This window comes from Triticum aestivum, chromosome 2D, assembly GCF_018294505.1.
Source record: "Triticum aestivum cultivar Chinese Spring chromosome 2D, IWGSC CS RefSeq v2.1, whole genome shotgun sequence".
NCBI classification, from domain to species: domain Eukaryota; kingdom Viridiplantae; phylum Streptophyta; class Magnoliopsida; order Poales; family Poaceae; genus Triticum; species Triticum aestivum.
This window is the reverse complement of record NC_057799.1, coordinates 5,533,753-5,551,285: the sequence shown is the minus strand read 5'-3', so window position 1 is coordinate 5,551,285 and position 17,533 is coordinate 5,533,753. Positions and strand designations below refer to the sequence as shown.

The 17,533-nt window shown below is 45.4% G+C and overlaps 2 protein-coding genes across 3 annotated transcripts; one reads left to right on the top strand and one right to left on the bottom strand.

The window, feature by feature from the left end:
• The first annotated feature begins 4,271 nt into the window (after window positions 1-4,271).
• Window positions 4,272-7,285, top strand: LOC123050973 (uncharacterized). The gene is made up of 6 exons (XM_044473698.1): window positions 4,272-5,029; window positions 5,135-5,306; window positions 5,587-5,769; window positions 5,866-5,949; window positions 6,318-6,399; window positions 6,489-7,285. Exons 1-6 carry the CDS (start codon window positions 4,764-4,766, stop codon window positions 6,929-6,931), a joined length of 1,230 nt encoding a protein of 409 aa, XP_044329633.1. The 5' UTR covers window positions 4,272-4,763; the 3' UTR covers window positions 6,932-7,285.
• Window positions 7,286-8,801: 1,516 nt separating this feature from the next.
• Window positions 8,802-17,533, bottom strand: LOC123050972 (pyruvate dehydrogenase E1 component subunit alpha-3, chloroplastic). 2 transcript variants are annotated; one of them, XM_044473697.1, is made up of 5 exons: window positions 17,456-17,533; window positions 17,213-17,340; window positions 12,051-12,195; window positions 10,622-11,408; window positions 8,802-9,382 (listed from the first exon to the last, which is right to left on the bottom strand). In XM_044473697.1, exons 1-5 carry the CDS (start codon window positions 17,516-17,518, stop codon window positions 9,105-9,107), a joined length of 1,401 nt encoding a protein of 466 aa, XP_044329632.1. In that variant the 5' UTR covers window positions 17,519-17,533; the 3' UTR covers window positions 8,802-9,104. The 2 variants fall into 2 exon arrangements, with proteins under 2 accessions (XP_044329632.1, XP_044329631.1); XM_044473696.1 differs by lacking the exons at window positions 17,213-17,340; window positions 17,456-17,533 and having other exon boundaries at window positions 12,051-12,425.

Below are 17,533 nucleotides of genomic sequence, written 5' to 3'. Positions count from 1 at the left end.
TGCGGGTCTTTTTTTTGGCAGTAAACGACCTCGGATGAAAATGTGCCCAAAACCATATTTACTCTGTTTCGACGAGACAAACAACTTTCGTTTTAACGTTTTTCAATTTGAGACCATCTTCAGAGCCAAATCGCTCGCGCAAAACAGCTAGTTATTCACGCAACTCATCAGACATACCCACATGTGTGTCTGGTTCCGGGCGTCATGTTTTGCTCACTTGAGGGCGCGTTGTGCGGGCTCTAACTTTTGCATACGACCTCGGATTGGGACGATCTTTATATCAAAATCGATCGTCTCGACGAGACGAAGACAATTCGTGTAGATAAGTTTTCCATATGAGGCCTTCTTGGGGGGCGTAATCAGCCGAAAAGTGTTCTGGATACGAAATCTCAGTACTTCGAACACAATTTCGGCCTTAGAGATGAAATTGGATGGCTATGACCTAAATATCAAAGTTTCTCATTTCGATGGTACGAAACTTTCTCACTTTAAACACTTTTCCATTTGAGGCCTTGTTAATTATGTTTTTGACAATGCCAAAATTTGGTGTCAACACACGATTAGATCCACCACCCAGAGGAGCAGCAACCAGTCGAGAGTTGACCGCATCTCCTATATATGCATCGCCAACAGGGCAAAACCAAGTGTCGGGAAAGCCGACATGTGTCGTTCTAAGACAGTAATAATAATAAATACACAAACAAAATTTTGGATGATTAGAAGAACAGTGGTAAATATTGTGTCTTTCTACTTTCTGTTACCATCAAGCCAAGAAAACCAGCTCGGGACGCCTTATCTGAGATCTGCCGGATTTAGCTCCGACAGTAGGGCCATCAGCTATCAAACATTGCGGGCTCGCTCTGTTGATGTGGTGTCATCTGCGAACAGAGCATGCTGCTCCACGTCATCTCGACGGCAAGATCCGTACGCCCGGCCCAGTTTGAAATTTTCTTGTGGGGGAATGTTATGTGGTGATTGTTCCTCAGGAGGAAATTCTCAGCAGACCCTCTCATAGCCAAAGGATCAAGATCTAAACGTGGTAGTTTTGAATGAAGAATGCATTGAAATAAACGAAGATGCCCCCTTTATTTTATTTTATTTTGTAAAAAAATGCCATCCCAGAACACTAAAACGGGCAGCCGCTTCAATCAACCCTTACAAGATTGGTCGTCACAAAAAGGCAAAAACTAGGGTGTGGAAATCCATGTATTCCTCATGCACTCGTCTCCTGCAAAGCTCAACGCCGCTTCCGGAACGCCATCAAAGACGGTGACAGGTATGGTGGTCATCGTCGGGGTGAGACGACACGAGCGTATGTACATGTACACACGGGTAGCAGAGGTGACGGGATTGTTTATGTGTACGTGATGGTGAGCTCTTGGCGGTAGGTCGTAGGTTACTGTTTGATTGATGCTACTTTTTGCCAAGTACTGTACGTGTAAGTAAAGAAAAGAAAGAAAGGTGCACGTTGATGAAGAAAGTGGTTTGATTGACCTGACCTGACCCAGTAGTTTTGGTGGAGCGAGCGGAGCCGAGACCCATGGGTTCCTCGTGCTCCCCTCCGGTGCTCCGGTCCGCGCGTGTCCCAGGTGTGAACCGCTCCGGTCCACCACGCCGCGAGCTGAGCTCCTTCGTCCCTCCCACCACCGTCCACCCCCGACCCGACCCGACCCGACCCGAGCGAGCGAGCGAGACTGTGGACGCCGTCACAGGCACACGCAAAAAGGAAAAAGAAAAAGGAAGCCCGGCCCAGCGCGGACCACGACCCAGCCGACCCCGCCCGCCACTGGACGGAGCCACGGAATAGGAAGAATCCAACGGAAAACCCTATTTGACGCATTTTATCGTTGTTGTTGTTGTTGTTATTTCTTTTACTGTTGCGCTGCAAATTTAGCACAAGAGCTAGTTGGCCATAGCGGCTAGCGTAGTGCGCTCAAGACTGTCAGGTCATCGGTTTGAATCCTAGCACCAGCATATTGTTATTTTTGCGTTTTTTCATCTCGCGCATGCCAAATGGGCCGACCCAGGTTTGCCACGCGTATGAGAAACGTCGACACTTCGACGCAATTAGCGTCGCATAGGAGCTCCCGAATCCAACCACCTCCGTTCCGCCTCCGCCACCTCGTGAGAAAGAGAGAGATCAGAAATCCTCCAATTCCCCAATCCATCCTCCCGCCGTCGTACTAGTACTATATCAATGGCTCCCACCCTCTGTGAGGAGATCCAATTCCTGCTGCCTTGCATCAGCTGGACTCTGCTGCTAAACCTATCTCATCTCGTCCAGACGACCTGATCTTATAGCCATCCAACAATAGGTTGGTTCACGGATAATAAATTTGTTGATTATAATAACTTGGTCAGATCGAAACTACTCCCTCAATTCACTTTTGTAAGTCGTTTGAGACAACTGAGAATAGGCTGCTTTGCACGCTGTTTGAAATGTCTTCAGGGAGTAAGGCGTTTTGGTGACCGAGCTCCATGGAGCCCTTTATTTTTAAAATATTAAAAATTCAAACTTTTCAACTTCAAAAAAATTCTGGAAAAAATATATGCAACTGTACAAGGATGAAATGTATGTGTGTGCAAGAGTTCAAGAAGAAATACTTTGAAATGCGAACTATACAAAAAAGACGAATTTCTGGACTTTGAGGATGAATAGTATCATGTGTTAAAAAGCCACAGATTTGTCTGTTTTGCACAGCCATCATTTCAACGTATTTCGTCCTAAAAATTTACACACATGTTTCTTATGCCTCCATGTATATCTGTATTTTTTCAGATTTTTTTGAATTGTAAAAATATGAATTTTCATGAATTTTGTGTTTTTCAAAAAACCGGCCACCATGGAGACCGAGCTCCAAAATGCATTTTCGGTCTTTAGGCCTTATAAAAGTGAACAGAGAGAGTATATCAGGGAGTACACGTGCGGAAAGGCAAATTAAAAAATAATTCTGATCACCTCCGTCGAGTCGAACGTGCGGCTGGATTCGGCGCCGCGTGGACGGCGTGGCCGGCCGGTCAGCTCCTGTACGTAGGGTCATGAGCCGTCAAACATTGCGCTCGCCACCGTACGTATCACCCACCCCTGGACCGGACGGAGCTCATCGTCCCACTTTTCTTCTGCCTGCCCGGTCGGTGGGCCGTGGGCACCTCTGCCTCAGCAGCATTTGCGCACTTTAAATCTCAGTTCGTTTGTCTTGAAAAAAAACTTCAATCTCAGTTCGTAAAACATTTTTTTCCTCCTAATATAAGGCTAGAAACCACGGAAACTACATACTCCCGCCGTTCCACAATGTAGTACACCTATGCATCCCGATATCTAAGTTTGACAGTAAATTTAACCAACGAGACCAACTGCAGCGGGAGCAAAAATTATACCACTGAATTCGTATCGAAATTGTGAAATAGAGGGAGTATAAAAATTAAAAATTGCGCGCCTATCCCTGCGGCATCAACAGTGCCTTCCTCATGTGCTCGTCGGCGGTGCGTCGTGAGCCAAGCTTGACGCCGCTTCCAAACTCCCGACACACCATCATATAGTCAATAAAAGGTTGTTGACGCGCTAGTCGGAAAGTCGCATCTGAAGGGACCAATAACACGAAGACACGGTCAGATCCACCACTCCAAGACAAGCAGCAGCCAGACGGCCGACTGCATCTCCTATGCATTGCATGTAGGTTGTCGTCGTTGCAGGGCAAAATAAAAAGCGAGACAACAGTACCGTACAACGACACAACAAGTGTGATAATATATTGTCTCCTCCGGATATATAGACACATCGTCGCAACGTTGAGTCGAGGTCTTGATCGATCTCGTCACGGTGCCGCCAAAGAGGGCACGGAACCGGCCGGCCAGCGGCGGTTAGGGTTTCGGGAGAGGGAGCGGCGGGCTTTCGATTCGCACGGGCGCGGTAGGCAGCAAGTTTGGGTACGCGCCATGGTAGTGATGTGCACGCTCTTATACATTTCTTTACGGAGGGAGTACAACCGAAGTCACTCACACACACACAAACGAGCATACACTCATCCTTACAAATGCACGCGCGCGCACTATATCTCTATTTTTGACGAAGTTATGGCGTGCGCAACATCGCCGGAAAGATTAGAATAAATCCAGAAAAAAGTGAGCACCAATGTTTTGTCCATGACTTGAGCCCTCGTGGGCTGGGGATATCACGGCTGGGCGTCCTGGCCATCCAAGCAAACTTGGCTCGCAGATGGGATTAAAGGTTTTGAGTAGTATATCAATGGCTCCCGTGCCCCCGTGATCCGCAGCCACCAATCCAAATTCCCCTTCCCTTGCCCTGCTGCGGCGCTTGTCCCCTTCCTCCCTCCCACCGTCCGTCCGTCCGTCCAATTCCTGCTGCTGCCTTGCATCGGCTGGACTCTGCTAAATCTATCCCACCTCGTCTCGTCTCGTCTCGCGGCCAGGCCTTATCCCCAGCGCGCATCTCCCGCGCGCCACACATTCCTCGCCCGCGCCTGCGCCTGCGCCCACAACCCTCTCTTCTCCTCTCCACTCCCCGATTTGGATTCTTCCGCCGGCCACCTCCCTTCTGTGTGGTGTGCGCCGCGCGCGGTTTATAGGCTCACGCCGCTCCAACCAGGGGCGGCCCTGTCCACGCACCAGCCAGGCGTGAGTCCCTCTGATTCATACGCTACCACACCAAGAACTACCAACAGACCACGAGCGAGCGAGCTTCTTGCGCCCGCCCGGATTTATCATCTTCCTGCCCACCCAGGATTCTGCGCTACAACAACAAGATGTCGGTGCTGGCTGACATGCTGGCGGAGGTCTTCCGCGAGCCGACCCTGGCCGGGGTGGCGCGGGAGCTGGCGACCCTCGCCGCGCCGCTCTGGCTCGCGGCACTTGTTGGGCTGCTCATCGGCTGGGCCTGGCGCCCGCGCTGGGCAGCCGCCGTCGCCGGCCCCCAGCAACCGGTGCTGGCGGCAGCAGCGGCAGCGCAGGCCCCTGCCCAGCCATCGCTGACGCAGGCCACGGCCGCCGACCACTTGGCCGTCGTACCTAGGTGAGGAGATATTTTGTCTTTCAACAAAGATATCCTCCTGCCCCAAATTGGATTTGGGGCTTGTGGTTCAGACTTACTGAATTCTGTTTAATTTCTGTGGTACAGAGCTAAGGCGGCCTCCATGGCGCCGGTGGAGGAAGAATTGGCGGTCAGCACCCCGGACCTGATGCACCTCCGCAGGGTCGTCGAGGAGAAGGACGGCGGCCCCGCCTGGACGCACATGATGGACCGCACGCTCCCGACATTCCGATACCAGGCCTGGAAAAGAGAACCCCAGGTATGATATGAAGCCTTCCCAGAGCTTTTTAGTTGAGTCACTGTACGACCCAAGAATTTTGTTTTGTGCGTGGACTCTTTCAAAGTTGATTCATACATAGCCTTAGAATTTAACAACATACATAGGTGTATCAACTTGTCAAAATTATATCAATTGATGACAGCCAGTTGTTGTAGATTTGTGGGACTAGTTGCAACGGAATTCAGCTCAGTAATTCAGTGTTTAGACATACAAAGTTACTATTCTAGAGCTCAGGATTAAAATGTTTGCTCCATTCCAGAACGGCCCGCCGCAGTACCGCAGTAGCACCATCTTCGAAGACGCGTCGCCGGATGTCGTGAGGGATTTCTTCTGGGACGATGACTTCCGGATCAGCAACACCTGGGACGATATGCTTCTTGAGCACGAGACGCTGGAGGAGTGCACAAAGACCGGAACGATGGTTGTTCGCTGGGTCAGGAAGGTGAGCCATCTGCGTGATATCCCTCCCTGGCAACCCTTGTGAAACTCCTGACAAACTATGTATCTTTTGCTTACACTGCTTGCCTTGCCTCTGCAGTTCCCATTCTTCTGCAGCGACAGGGAGTATGTTATCGGTCGCAGGATATGGGCATCTGGAAAGACCTACTACTGTGTTACCAAGGTATGCGATGAAATAGTATATAGCTTTATATCTGTTGGAAAGCTGTTATTGGAGAACACGTTCATGCGATTGCTTTTACAGCCATGTTTAGAGTTCCTTTGCGTAATGGAGTTGACATGGGCACTGTTGCTGTTTGTTCCATCTTCTCATTTGCAAATTTGGAAAAAGATTTATTGCCAATTTCTCTATATTTGATTATAGATGCACTGCATTCTATATCTATCTCTGTGCCAAGCATAGTTATCTTTCCATATCTGTAGTTTCTCACATACATATAGGCTATCTCTAGTTTAGATGCCATTCAGCATTGAAGTTTTGCTTTATTTAGGCCAAACAGATCATTAAATGTCTTACTGCATTTTTTTCAGAGCGTGCCTCGCCCCTCTGTTCCAAGGAGCAGCAAACCTCGCCGTGTGGACCTGTACTACTCTAGCTGGTGCATCCGTCCAGGTATTATTCCAGTTCCTTCCATGGCAGGTTCCTCATCACTAGCTGATTTTGCTAGGCCAATGAATTTACACCTGCTCCTTTTTTATCAGTTGAATCAAGAAACGGTGATGGTGCAATGACGGCATGTGAGGTGCTCCTGTTTCATCATGAAGACATGGGTATCCCATGGAGCATCGCGAAGCTGGGTGTGCAGCAGGGTATGTGGGGATGCGTCAAACGGATCGAGCCTGGCCTGCGGGCATACCAGACCGCGAGGGCCGCCGGCGAGCCCATCTCGAAATGCGCAGCGATGGCACACGCCAACACAAAGTTTGTCGCCAACGAGCTCACCGCTTCAGAAAACAACACCGAGGCCGGTTCGACCAGCAACAACGCCCAAGCCGAGAAGCCGAAGCACTGGACAGGCAACCTACCCAAAGTCTTCGTGATAGGCAGCGTGGTCGCGCTGGCTTGCACCTTCGACAAGGGGCTACTGACCAAGGCCCTCGTATTCGGAACGGCGAGAAGGTTTGCAGGACCAGGAAGAAGATAGGAACCAAACATCAGTGCTTATCATCGCGATGCCATGCACATTCTTCCGATGCACAACCGAGCGACGCTATCCGGCATAATTGTTTTCGGTCCTGAGACGCTCGCGCTTGCAGATGAGGACGAGGACGGCGTTTGCTCATGCTAGAAAGCATCTGTAAGCAGGCTTGTGTACATGCTGCTGTAGCTGCAGTCTGTGAAGCTTAGAGCTGATTAGGATATAGAAGAACCATGATGATAATGAGACTGAATTGTATTGGATGCTGAGACATGGCCATCATCATTATGATGATGTAGTACAATGAATAAGGCTCATATTTTGGAGGTGCTATAAAAATATAGTGCTTTTTGTTGGTTAGTTGCTAACAAGAATTTCTTGCTTTCCTCGCTGATGACATGTGTGCACACACATGTGCTGATTTACCTATGGTTGGTGTTGACATGTTGATTGGCCTTTCCTGTTGAATATTCTTCAGAGACATCTGTGTCCGGTTGGATTGTCAATCTTCAACTTTCTTGTTTCACACTAGCCTTTTTGGTCAAAATGTCGGGAAAATGTCATACTTAGGTGAGGTGATGCTCTATGAACCTGCCAAGTTTCAACTTCGAATTCTGCTGCTTTTGGAATCTAAGAGAAAGCAATTTCAATTGTTTTCGTGCCACCAAATTCCAATCTTCTCATACGACCAAAGCGATGACTGAACTGGATCTTTGAATTTAACGCATCATACGTGGTCGCCCCCTGACATATTTGCAATGTTTTCTCAAAATTTCTCCAAATGTTGACTACTCTACTGTTAGCATTCAGCACCTTAGGTGAGATAATTTTCCCCACCAACATAACACATGTTAAACGACTCCTTCCAGCAGACTAAAATGGTCTATGACATACAACTTTGACCGCTAATTCCGGTCATAATATATTACGAAACCTAGGAAAAATTACATACCCGCAAAACAACTCCCCATGGCAAACCTATTTATAAGAGGAAAAAAAAATTGCGGGAAACACTTCTAATCTATTCATCGTTTGTCGTGGCAGTACAAGCAACACGAGAAATAACAAAAAAAATAAACATTCTCCAGAAACATCACCGCCACCAGATCAATATGACACATGTGACCAAGATGAAGGAAAGAGAGAGAGAATGGTACTTGCCGTGTTCTCCTTGTTTCCTTTCCACTTTCCTCTCAACAGCCTGCTGGCCCATCCTTTTCCCTTTGCCAAAGCAGTGGTGGTGCCATCCTAGTGAGGGAATAAACGTTGCTTGGCACACCTTGATTCTTACCATCTTATCCCTCACTCACAAATCAATGCTGAAAACTGGTTTCCCCGACAAGTCAATCCGCGTTTCCGTTCTCATCTCACACAAAATAGTTTTCTCCAAGGAAGGCGATGGGCCCTTTCCGAAACCGAAAGGGGGGGGCGCGGTGCTGGGTAACCCGAAAGAGGGGAGCGTTAGGCGCCATGTTGATGGCATGGCCAAGATCAGTTAGGGATATTTGCACACCCTAATGGCATGTTGGACGATGACAGGACCCGGTCACCTTTCTAGCACAATCGGTTGGGTATTTTCTCCTTCAGGCACAAGGAGAGGAGCGGCGTTAGGGCACGTGCAATGGGGCGACGTCGAGAGGAGCAGCATTAGGCCACGTGCAATAGGGGCGACGTCGGTCCCTCTTGTTACCCGCAGCAAGATGTAGGGTCTCGGACAAGAAAGATAACAAATTCAGCACATATAACAGAAGTTTCAATGTGAAGAGTTTTGATACCTATTTGTGTTTGTAGATCATATGGCATGTGAGCAGGGTGTGGCCTTGTGCTATGAGCTGAGGCTGGACAGAGGAAAGGAATCTCCCAAACAAACCCAGTAGAACAGTTTCAACAGATACTATTATGTTTCACATCTCTTCCAATATCTGTACCAATTACTACAAACCAGACAGATGTAGAGTTACTGTAGAACAACAACTGGACTGGGGAACATTTCTTGGGTAAAAAAAACTGGGGGCATCAGACGCCGCACGGTGGCACAGCGAGCAATGAATTACAGTGATATGTGACCTCTAACAACACAAGAAATCGACGGCGGGATCGACAAAACTAGGGGCAGGTAGCTAGAGAGGTAGTACATGAGAAAAGAGGCGTAAACAAGCTGCTTCTGCAGCAGCGGCCCTTAGACTTGCGCCGTGCCTTGGGTGAACTTGGGGTCCTCGCACCTGTACTTGCCGTCGGGGCCGATGCCGAAGCCCTTGGGATCGGCAAACACGTTCTCCAGCAGCTGGCTCCGTGGGGGCAGCGGGCTCGCGTCGGCAAACTCCACAGCCTCTTCGACGACGTCGTCAATCTTCTTCTCGATGTTCTTCAGCTCGGCTTCGGACGCGAGGTTCTGCTCGATGATGTACTTCTTCAGGGAGGTGATGGGGTCCCTTGCGGCGTAGTGAGATTTCTCATCTGTGCACGAGGTCATCAGATGATTCAGTCAGAGCACAAACATTAGCAAAGAAAAGAGGACATCTGTGCAGCCTGACAATGCAGGAGCTGATAATCAAGTATGCCGTCAGAAGTAATACAATCCAGTAGAGAAGAGAGTACAGATGCAGACATACACTGAAATGCAGAGTACAAAATAGTGACAAATCAAGATTAAATGAGTGGTTGTTTTCATGTTAGATACATAGACCATGAAAAATATAGTAATGAGGTTGAAGACGTAAACAAGTATATGGTCCAGGTCATGTAAGATCCAAACGTATAGCCAACTAATTTATATTTCCACCTTTGACTGAAAATATATCTGATACGGTTAATGACAGAGCAAAAATGGTTTGAGAATAACTGCATAAAAAGGCATACATCCTGGTGTCAAAAGATTATGATTGGTTCTATGTCAACTGTCATGTTGTTGAGGTTTATCAACTCGATACAAGAACAAGAGGTGGGTCAATTTGAGTAATGAGATCCTATGAGTCAACAACCGGTAATACCTAGTATCAGGTTCATTAAAGCACATCCCCTAAGCAATAAAAAATGGAGAGGCAGTTTCTTCTTATGAAGAAAACAAGTGGGGCTGAACTGAATACTCTATGAAGAAAACAAGTGGTGCTGAATACTACTAATATAGGAGGATTTTGCTGTTTGTGTTCAGGTTTATTTAAAGAAAACAAAGTGGTCCTGAATATTCTATGAAGTGACTATGAGACAATCTAGTCATACCTATCAGGATGGTGACATATTAGATAAGATGACTGGGATGATGATAAGAACAAAAGAAATATTTTGCTCGGTATTTCAATTGGCACCATAGGGTTTACTTCCTATTTGTGATCATATAAAATCCTAAATAGCTTTCGCATTTATGATGCCACCAAACAGGATGGCAAAACTTGGATGAGCAGAATTGTATGTGATGCATTACTCAAGAAATTTAGTACTCCCTCCGTTCCATAATTATTGTCGTGGTTTTAGCTCAAATTTGCATGACAAGAATTATGGAACGGAGGGAGTACTTTAGTTCAGACACTAGGCAACCAATCTAAACAGATCCGTAAACTTCATGAATAAATGGTTTTCTTGCATTTTCTATTTCTCCAGTTAACCTAGGCACCAGCAGTCAATCAGTCATTTCATGCCAGCAGTGCCACTACTTAGAATAAAAGTGAGGAAAATTTTAACCAGAAAGGTAATCCTTACCGGGCCTCCTGAGTTCATCTGGATCAGCAAGAGAGTGGCCTCTGAACCGGTAAGTTTCACATTCCACTAGAGTTGGTCCTTCACCTCTCCTTGCCCTGTCAATTGCCTCCTTAGCCACCTCCCTGACCTTCAGGACATCCATCCCATCGACGTGTACCCCAGGCATTCCGAATGCTGGGCCCTTCTTCCAGATCTCGGGATCTGAAGTAGACCTAAGGTGAGACATCCCGATTGCCCATAGGTTGTTCTCCACAACAAAAATAATCGGAAGCTTCCACAGCTGAGCCATGTTCAGGCACTCAAAGAACTGGCCGTTGTTACAGGTACCGTCCCCAAAGAATGCAAGTGTGACATCAAGCCCATCAGGGCTAGACTGCTTGAGCACCTCATGGCGGTACTTGGCGGCAAAGGCAGCGCCAGTGGCGACAGGGATGCCCTCGCCAATGAAGGCAAAGCCTCCAAGGAGGTTGTGGGGTTCAGAGAACATGTGCATGGAACCACCCTGTCCACGGCAGCAGCCAGTGGCCTTGCCAAAGAGCTCGGCCATGACTGCACGGGCCGGGACACCCTTGGACAGCGCGTGGACGTGGTCACGGTACGTGCTGACGACACAGTCGGGTTGGTTCAGCTGCTTGATGAAGCCGGTGGAGACGGCCTCCTGCCCGTTGTAAAGATGGACGAAACCAAACATCTTGCCACGGTAGTACATTTGCGCGCACATGTCTTCGAAGTTACGGCCAAGGATCATGTCCTCGTAAAGCTCCAATGCCTCTTCGCGTGTCACAGCCTGCATATACAGTGAGACACTTTGAATTAGGAAAACAGAGAACCAGAACATGAAAAAAGTTTACAAGATTTAACAATTGATAACCTCAGGTCCTCAACTTCTCATATACAAGCATCACTGGCTCACTGCAGTTACCACACTTGAAGCTAGATCTAAGAACTAAACAGTACCCCAATTCTGAAATTACATGATACAGTACATTTTAATTTGCTAACGAGTATCAGTTTTTAAACTAAAAACAAGGTTGACACGAGAGGATCAGTAGAGAGAGAGCTTTTGCAGCACCTTCAAATCCTAAAGTGAACTTTTCAGGCGTGGGATGTGCTCAGTTTACAAGAGAATTCTCAATACAAGATTCAGTAGGCAACTGACTAGCATCTGGGTAGTCGAATTACTTACTGTCCAACCTTTGGAGATGAAAATTATGCGAGCTAATCTGAACCAATCTATCTAGAACTAAGTCATGCAGCAAGTAAATCTAGAACACTCAGACGAATCTACAGACGGCAGCTCCCGGGATCCAATCGTAAAACAGTAAACGCGGCCCAAGCCAAGATCGAACTTTTACACTACTAGGGGCTACAAGATCGCAACTTTTTTACACTAGGGAGAGGTGAATAGACGAGAGATGCGAATTCTCACCGGGTACGCGGCGGCGGCGGGCGCGGCCTTGAGCACGTCGGAGGAGACGGCCAGGACGGAGCTGAGGCGCCTGGCGGGCCTGTGGCGGAGCGAGCGCATGGAGAACGCGGACGGCGCGGGGAAGGGCGCCCGGTCGCCGCCGGATCTCGCGGCCGCCGGCGCCAGGAACTTGGCGGCGGTGAAGGACGCGGCCGCCATCTCGTCTCCTGCTCTCTCTCCGCTGCCGGCTCTCCCCTGCCCGTGTGCGCGACGTAATGCGGCGGAATGGGGGAGGAGAGCTCGGGGCGGAGGCGTATAAAGAGAGGAGAGGATGGGAGGGGAGAAGGGGAGGGGCGGAGAGCACGAGGAAGACGGATGGGGAGAGGGTTTGGCGCTTGGGAGGGTCCGCCCAGGCCACGAGCCCACGATGCAGCGCTGGCGCTGGCGGCGGTGAGTGACAGATTGATTGATTTTCTTGTTCTTCCAAGTGTCCAACCCCAACTACACCACCAAGAAAACAGAGCCCGATGGTCTTCTCTAGGAGCAAAATCTTGTTGCACCAAGCAACCAACAAGCAAACGATTTTTATATAATGTAGGGTACAGCAAGAGATTTATAATTGCCATACTTGGTTTTTCGTGATTACGGCGGGCCCTTTACTTCTCGGCGGTTATTTCATCTTAGAGACAGGAATTTTGTGTAGACAAGAAGTCAACATCGTAGCTTCCGAATGTGTTGGACTGTTTTTTTCTTACTCCAGCTGGTATGATGCATTCAGTTATGCCATTGAAACGTTTACTGCACGTGATTTGATGGCAAGGTAAACATGGTGTTTCTATGTTCAAAAGCTACTTCGGCATGCAATGACTGAGGCTAATTCAGGTGGTAGTTGAAAGATTCAGCTCATGGCATGGATGGAGGCCGCAATCATACTGTGCATAGTTACAAGACGGTGCCGAAGTTCCCGCCCACCTGGAGTCTTTTGATGGCTCGCTAGAGAGCGAATGACGAGAACAAGTCGATATCATAGCTTCCAAATGTTTTGGACTGTTCTTTTCGTACTCCAGTCGGTATGACGCATTCTCTTAAGCTATTGTAACTTTTCACTGTGTGTGATTTGATGCCAAAGTGATATGGTGTTACCATGTTCAAAATCTACTTGAGGATGCGATCACTGAGACACAGCTAAAAGGTTTAACTCACGGTATGGATCGAGGCCAAAACCATACCGTAGAGGTACAAGATGCTAACAAAGTTCCCGCCCGCACCTGCTATCTTTCGATGGCTCGTTGAAGAGCAAATTACGAGAACAAGAAGTTTGACCTATAACTGAATTTCCCGAAGCCACAACTTTAAATGAATTTGTATTAATTTACCAAAACATTTGGAGGTTTTATGAAAAAACATGACTTCTATGCTAATGATTCGCACCAGACTCAGAGTCTCCTCGCCCCCATCGGATATGAATATTGAGAGGACGGCTACTCGTGCCATGGATGTGCTAACTCGGAATTCAACCAAATTTAGATATACAATTCCAAAAGGGTGATTCTCTCAAGCTTCTCATCCAAATGACATGAAACTTTTATAGGATAGTCACCATGGTATTTATGATTAGCTTAGAATTGTTTTGAGTTTTGTTGAAAATTTCAGTCAAATTTGTAGAGAACCTCAAGAGCTAAATCATCTCAATCTCACTACTACACAAAAGAGCTATATCATGCCAACAAGGTCCATCATGAAAAAACCCATATAAGGCGGATTATCTTAGAACTCGTTCTCGGATAGGTCAGAGTGAAGCCTATATTGGCAAGGTAGGCATTCTAAGGCACACCATAAAGTAGACCCGTCATGGAAACTATCTCAGGCAGTCCTATAGTAAGGCGTCTCACATGGGGATGTATTTGTGATGGTTTTTTTTTCGGGCATGTAGTAACCTCTAGCCCATCTCGGAAAATATTTTGGGCCTTTTATAAGGCCCGATGTTAGACCCGGTGTCTCTCGCTCTCTCGCAAGGCCAAAGCATTGCATCTACATCACTTGTGAAACAACTTTTCCTTTCCAGATAGAGCAACAGTAGGCACCTCTCCTCACCCCTCTCCATCCCCAGTGGCACCAAAGGTGTGATAGTGCATCTCCAATACCTTCCCCTATGTCGCCGCATGTAGATCGGGCCACCCTATGGCCCTCTGACAGCGGCACTGTGAGCCCAGATCCGGCTTCGGCAGTCCCCCTGTTGACCTCGATCCCCGATGGCACCACATGTGGATCAGACAAGGACGAATGAATGTGTTAGTTATCACACATGCCAGGCTCTGAAAAATACATGCTAGCTAGGGTCATCATATAAAAAAAGATACTGGAGAATAAAGGAATCTGAAATCGGCTCATTTGAAAAAAGCTACCTTGGTAAAAGCACACAAATTATAGCGTGACAACTATGACTCGCCTAAAGCGCCCCACAGGCATGCACGCATATGGACCGACCAAGTGGGCATGCTCACTGTCACTCGTTGACTTCCTTTCTAAGGTTTATTTTTTCTCTTTTTCCTTTTTCGGATCAGTCTTGTTCGTTGATGCGTGTTCAGTCTTGTTCATTCACTATCGGTCGTTTCAGTCTTGCTCACTGATGCGTTTGTTTGTTTTTTCTTTTCTTTTCTTTTTTCCTCGGTTTCCTTTGTTATACTACAATTTTTTTCACAGGTTTTTGTTTCTTCACATGATTCGTTGTTTTTTGGTTTTTCATTTGCTTTTTCACCGCTATCTTTGTTTTATCCTGGCTTTTACTGGGTTTTCTTTCTTCCCCTTTTCTTCGGTTTTTGTTCCTTTATCTATTTTTCTTTTCTTTCCTATTTTATTTATTTTTGCCTTTTTTGTTTCCTTCCTAGTTTTCATCAATTTATTAGCAATGTACCCGTACGTTGCAACGGATCCAAAGTAGAATAATACATATTCACAAATTTAAAAGAAAATAGTCTAGTTTTGATATACATATATCACCAAAAATATCTTATGTTTCACTTAAAATATATTCCTTAGGCTGTTTCAATAAGGTAAGGAACGACTGAGGTTGGTTTCAAGATACTAAGGTTTTTTTTTGTAAATTGGAGCAGAGAAGTGGGATATTGTTGTAAAAATGCCACAACTTACATCATAGTTGTTAGATGCAGATCTAAAGGTCGGAAATGACAGATGACAGACACACCATCATTAACAACTGAGTCTTTTATAGGAGTAGAGAAATTGGAGCAGAGAAGTGGGATATTGTTGAAAAAAGGCCATGACTTACATCACAGTCGTTAGATGCAGATCTAATGGTCATAAATGACGGATGACAGACACACCATCATCATCAACTGAATCTTTTATAGGAGTAGAGACATCGTTTTTCTTCGGTTTTGTTTTGTTTTTCTTGGGTCTTCTTTGTTTCCTCATGGGTTTTGACATTTTTTTTGGCTTTTCCGTTTTTCTTCGTTTCTAAGGTGTTTTTTTGTTTCTTTCTTCCTTTTCTTCGATTCTCACTGCCTTTCTTTTCTTTTCCTTTTTTCTTCAACACATGTCTACATTTTTCATACACTTTTGTACATTTTACATTTATAACAAGAATATTTTTTTACATATTAACAATTTTTTAATTCATGATTAACATATTTATAAATCTTATGTTTGATGACTATTTTTTTCATAGCATTATATATTTTTGGTAGGAACATTTTTTAATATGTGTCTAACATTTGTGAAATATGTGAATAATTTTTTATATGTGAAAATTTTATTTCAATTTTCAATTTTTATGTTTATAAGTTTTAGTACACATTGTACATTTTTCGTGTACACCAGGAACATTTTTTGCACACGTTTAACACTTTTGAAATAGTTTATTTACATTTTTTCAAATTTTTGTGTTTGATGACTACTTGTTTACATTTTTTCAATTCTTTTTGTTTGATGACTACTTTTTTCATACACACTTTATACATTTTCTTTATATATCAGGAATATTTTTATGCGAAGCAACCTGCAGGTGGGCGGTTAGCAGGACAGTGGTATCCCAGCGCACCAGAGTTCAAGGCCTAGACTTGGCACTGATGCTCACATTTTCTGTATTTATTTCATGGCTTTTGACGATGTGGTTTTAGTGGGAGGAGACGTTCCCGTTATACACGGTTAACATTTTGGAATATGTAATTAACATTTTTCACTGTCAACATTTTTTAAAATTTATTTTTCATGTTAATTTTTTAATACATGTTCTACATTTTTGGAATACATCAGAATATTTGTTATACACATTTAACATTTTTTAAATAGATGATTAATTTTTTTTCAATCTTTTATCTTTGAAGAGTACTCTTTTTTTCGTACACATTGTACACTTTTCGTATATATCATGGACATTTTTTAAATACGTGATTAATATTTTTATCAAATGCTCAATTAACATTTTTTAATACATGATCAATTTTTTATAGACATTGTATATCTTTCGTACATGTGAGACATTTTTCTATACACATTTGACATGTAAATGGTATATTAACATTTTTCAAATATTTTATGTGGACTGTTTTTTGTGATACATATATATTTAGAATGTGTGAAAGTATAAAGAAAAGTTTAAAAATAAAACAGAATACAAAAACAAAACATGAAAAAAAAAAGAAAAAAAACGAGGTTGTATCCCCCCGCGAGCTAGGCCAGCCCTGTCCCGCGCTTCCTCTGGCAAGGCTGCCTTACGTCTCGTGTCAAGCGAGACATCGGCGATGTGTTGGCATGTCCCTTTTTGTGAGTAAGTGTTGTCATGAGGTGGGACAAGTGTTGTCATGAGTTGGGACAAATGTTGTCACCCGTAAATGCATGAAAAACAGGGAACACATTAATTATCGAGTCCTTTAACATTGAAACAAACAACATGACAATCTGTTAACATAAAAATTTATTTTCGAATTAACGATCGCTCGTGAAATAAAAGACACAACCCCCGCCCATATAACGAGCCTCTCACAGACAAAAATCTATGTGTTGGAAAGTAGTCCCCCCTAATCAAAATAAAAGACGTTTTTGTAGGCTAGGTAGTACACACATGAAAATCAAGGAGCCCATGCATTCAGCTAGCTAAATCACCACTTCAGAGAGGGACAAGGGTCTCGAAGCAATTGAGCCCATCCAGCTCCAGGGCGAACCGTGGCTTCAGTTGCTGCTGCTGTCGTTGCTTGACAGCAGAATCATTGTTCAGCTCCTTCTTCTCCGTCGTCTGTCTTCTGCCGCCATCAGATTGCTTCTGAATTTGCGGTACGGGGCTCTCCATGAACTACTTGCAGAGAACAAATATAGAGAGCAGAAGAAAAAAAAAACATAAGAACACAAATGTAGAACTTAACAAACATGAATGGCCATGAAGCTTATGAGTTATGAGCTGCATGTACCTTGTTGGTGCTGAAGAATTGGCTGGCGATCTGTGCAGACAGGATGGCTTCTGTGGAACCCATGAGCTAATAGGTAGA

Bases quoted from the DNA above. Each gene is read 5' to 3' on its own strand.
- LOC123050973 (XM_044473698.1), top strand. From the start codon at position 4,764: ATGTCGGTGCTGGCTGACATGCTGGCGGAGGTCTTCCGCGAGCCGACC. The intron at 5,030-5,134 runs GTGAGGAGATAT...TCTGTGGTACAG, and splicing joins CACTTGGCCGTCGTACCTAG to AGCTAAGGCGGCCTCCATGG. The intron at 5,770-5,865 runs GTGAGCCATCTG...TTGCCTCTGCAG, and splicing joins TTGTTCGCTGGGTCAGGAAG to TTCCCATTCTTCTGCAGCGA.
- LOC123050972 (XM_044473697.1), bottom strand. From the start codon at position 17,518: ATGGGTTCCACAGAAGCCATCCTGTCTGCACAGATCGCCAGCCAATTC. The intron at 12,196-17,212 runs GTTCGCCCTGGA...GGCGGCCGCGAG, and splicing joins CAGCAGCAACTGAAGCCACG to ATCCGGCGGCGACCGGGCGC. The intron at 9,383-10,621 runs GTAAGGATTACC...CCTCGTGCACAG, and splicing joins AGATGAACTCAGGAGGCCCG to ATGAGAAATCTCACTACGCC.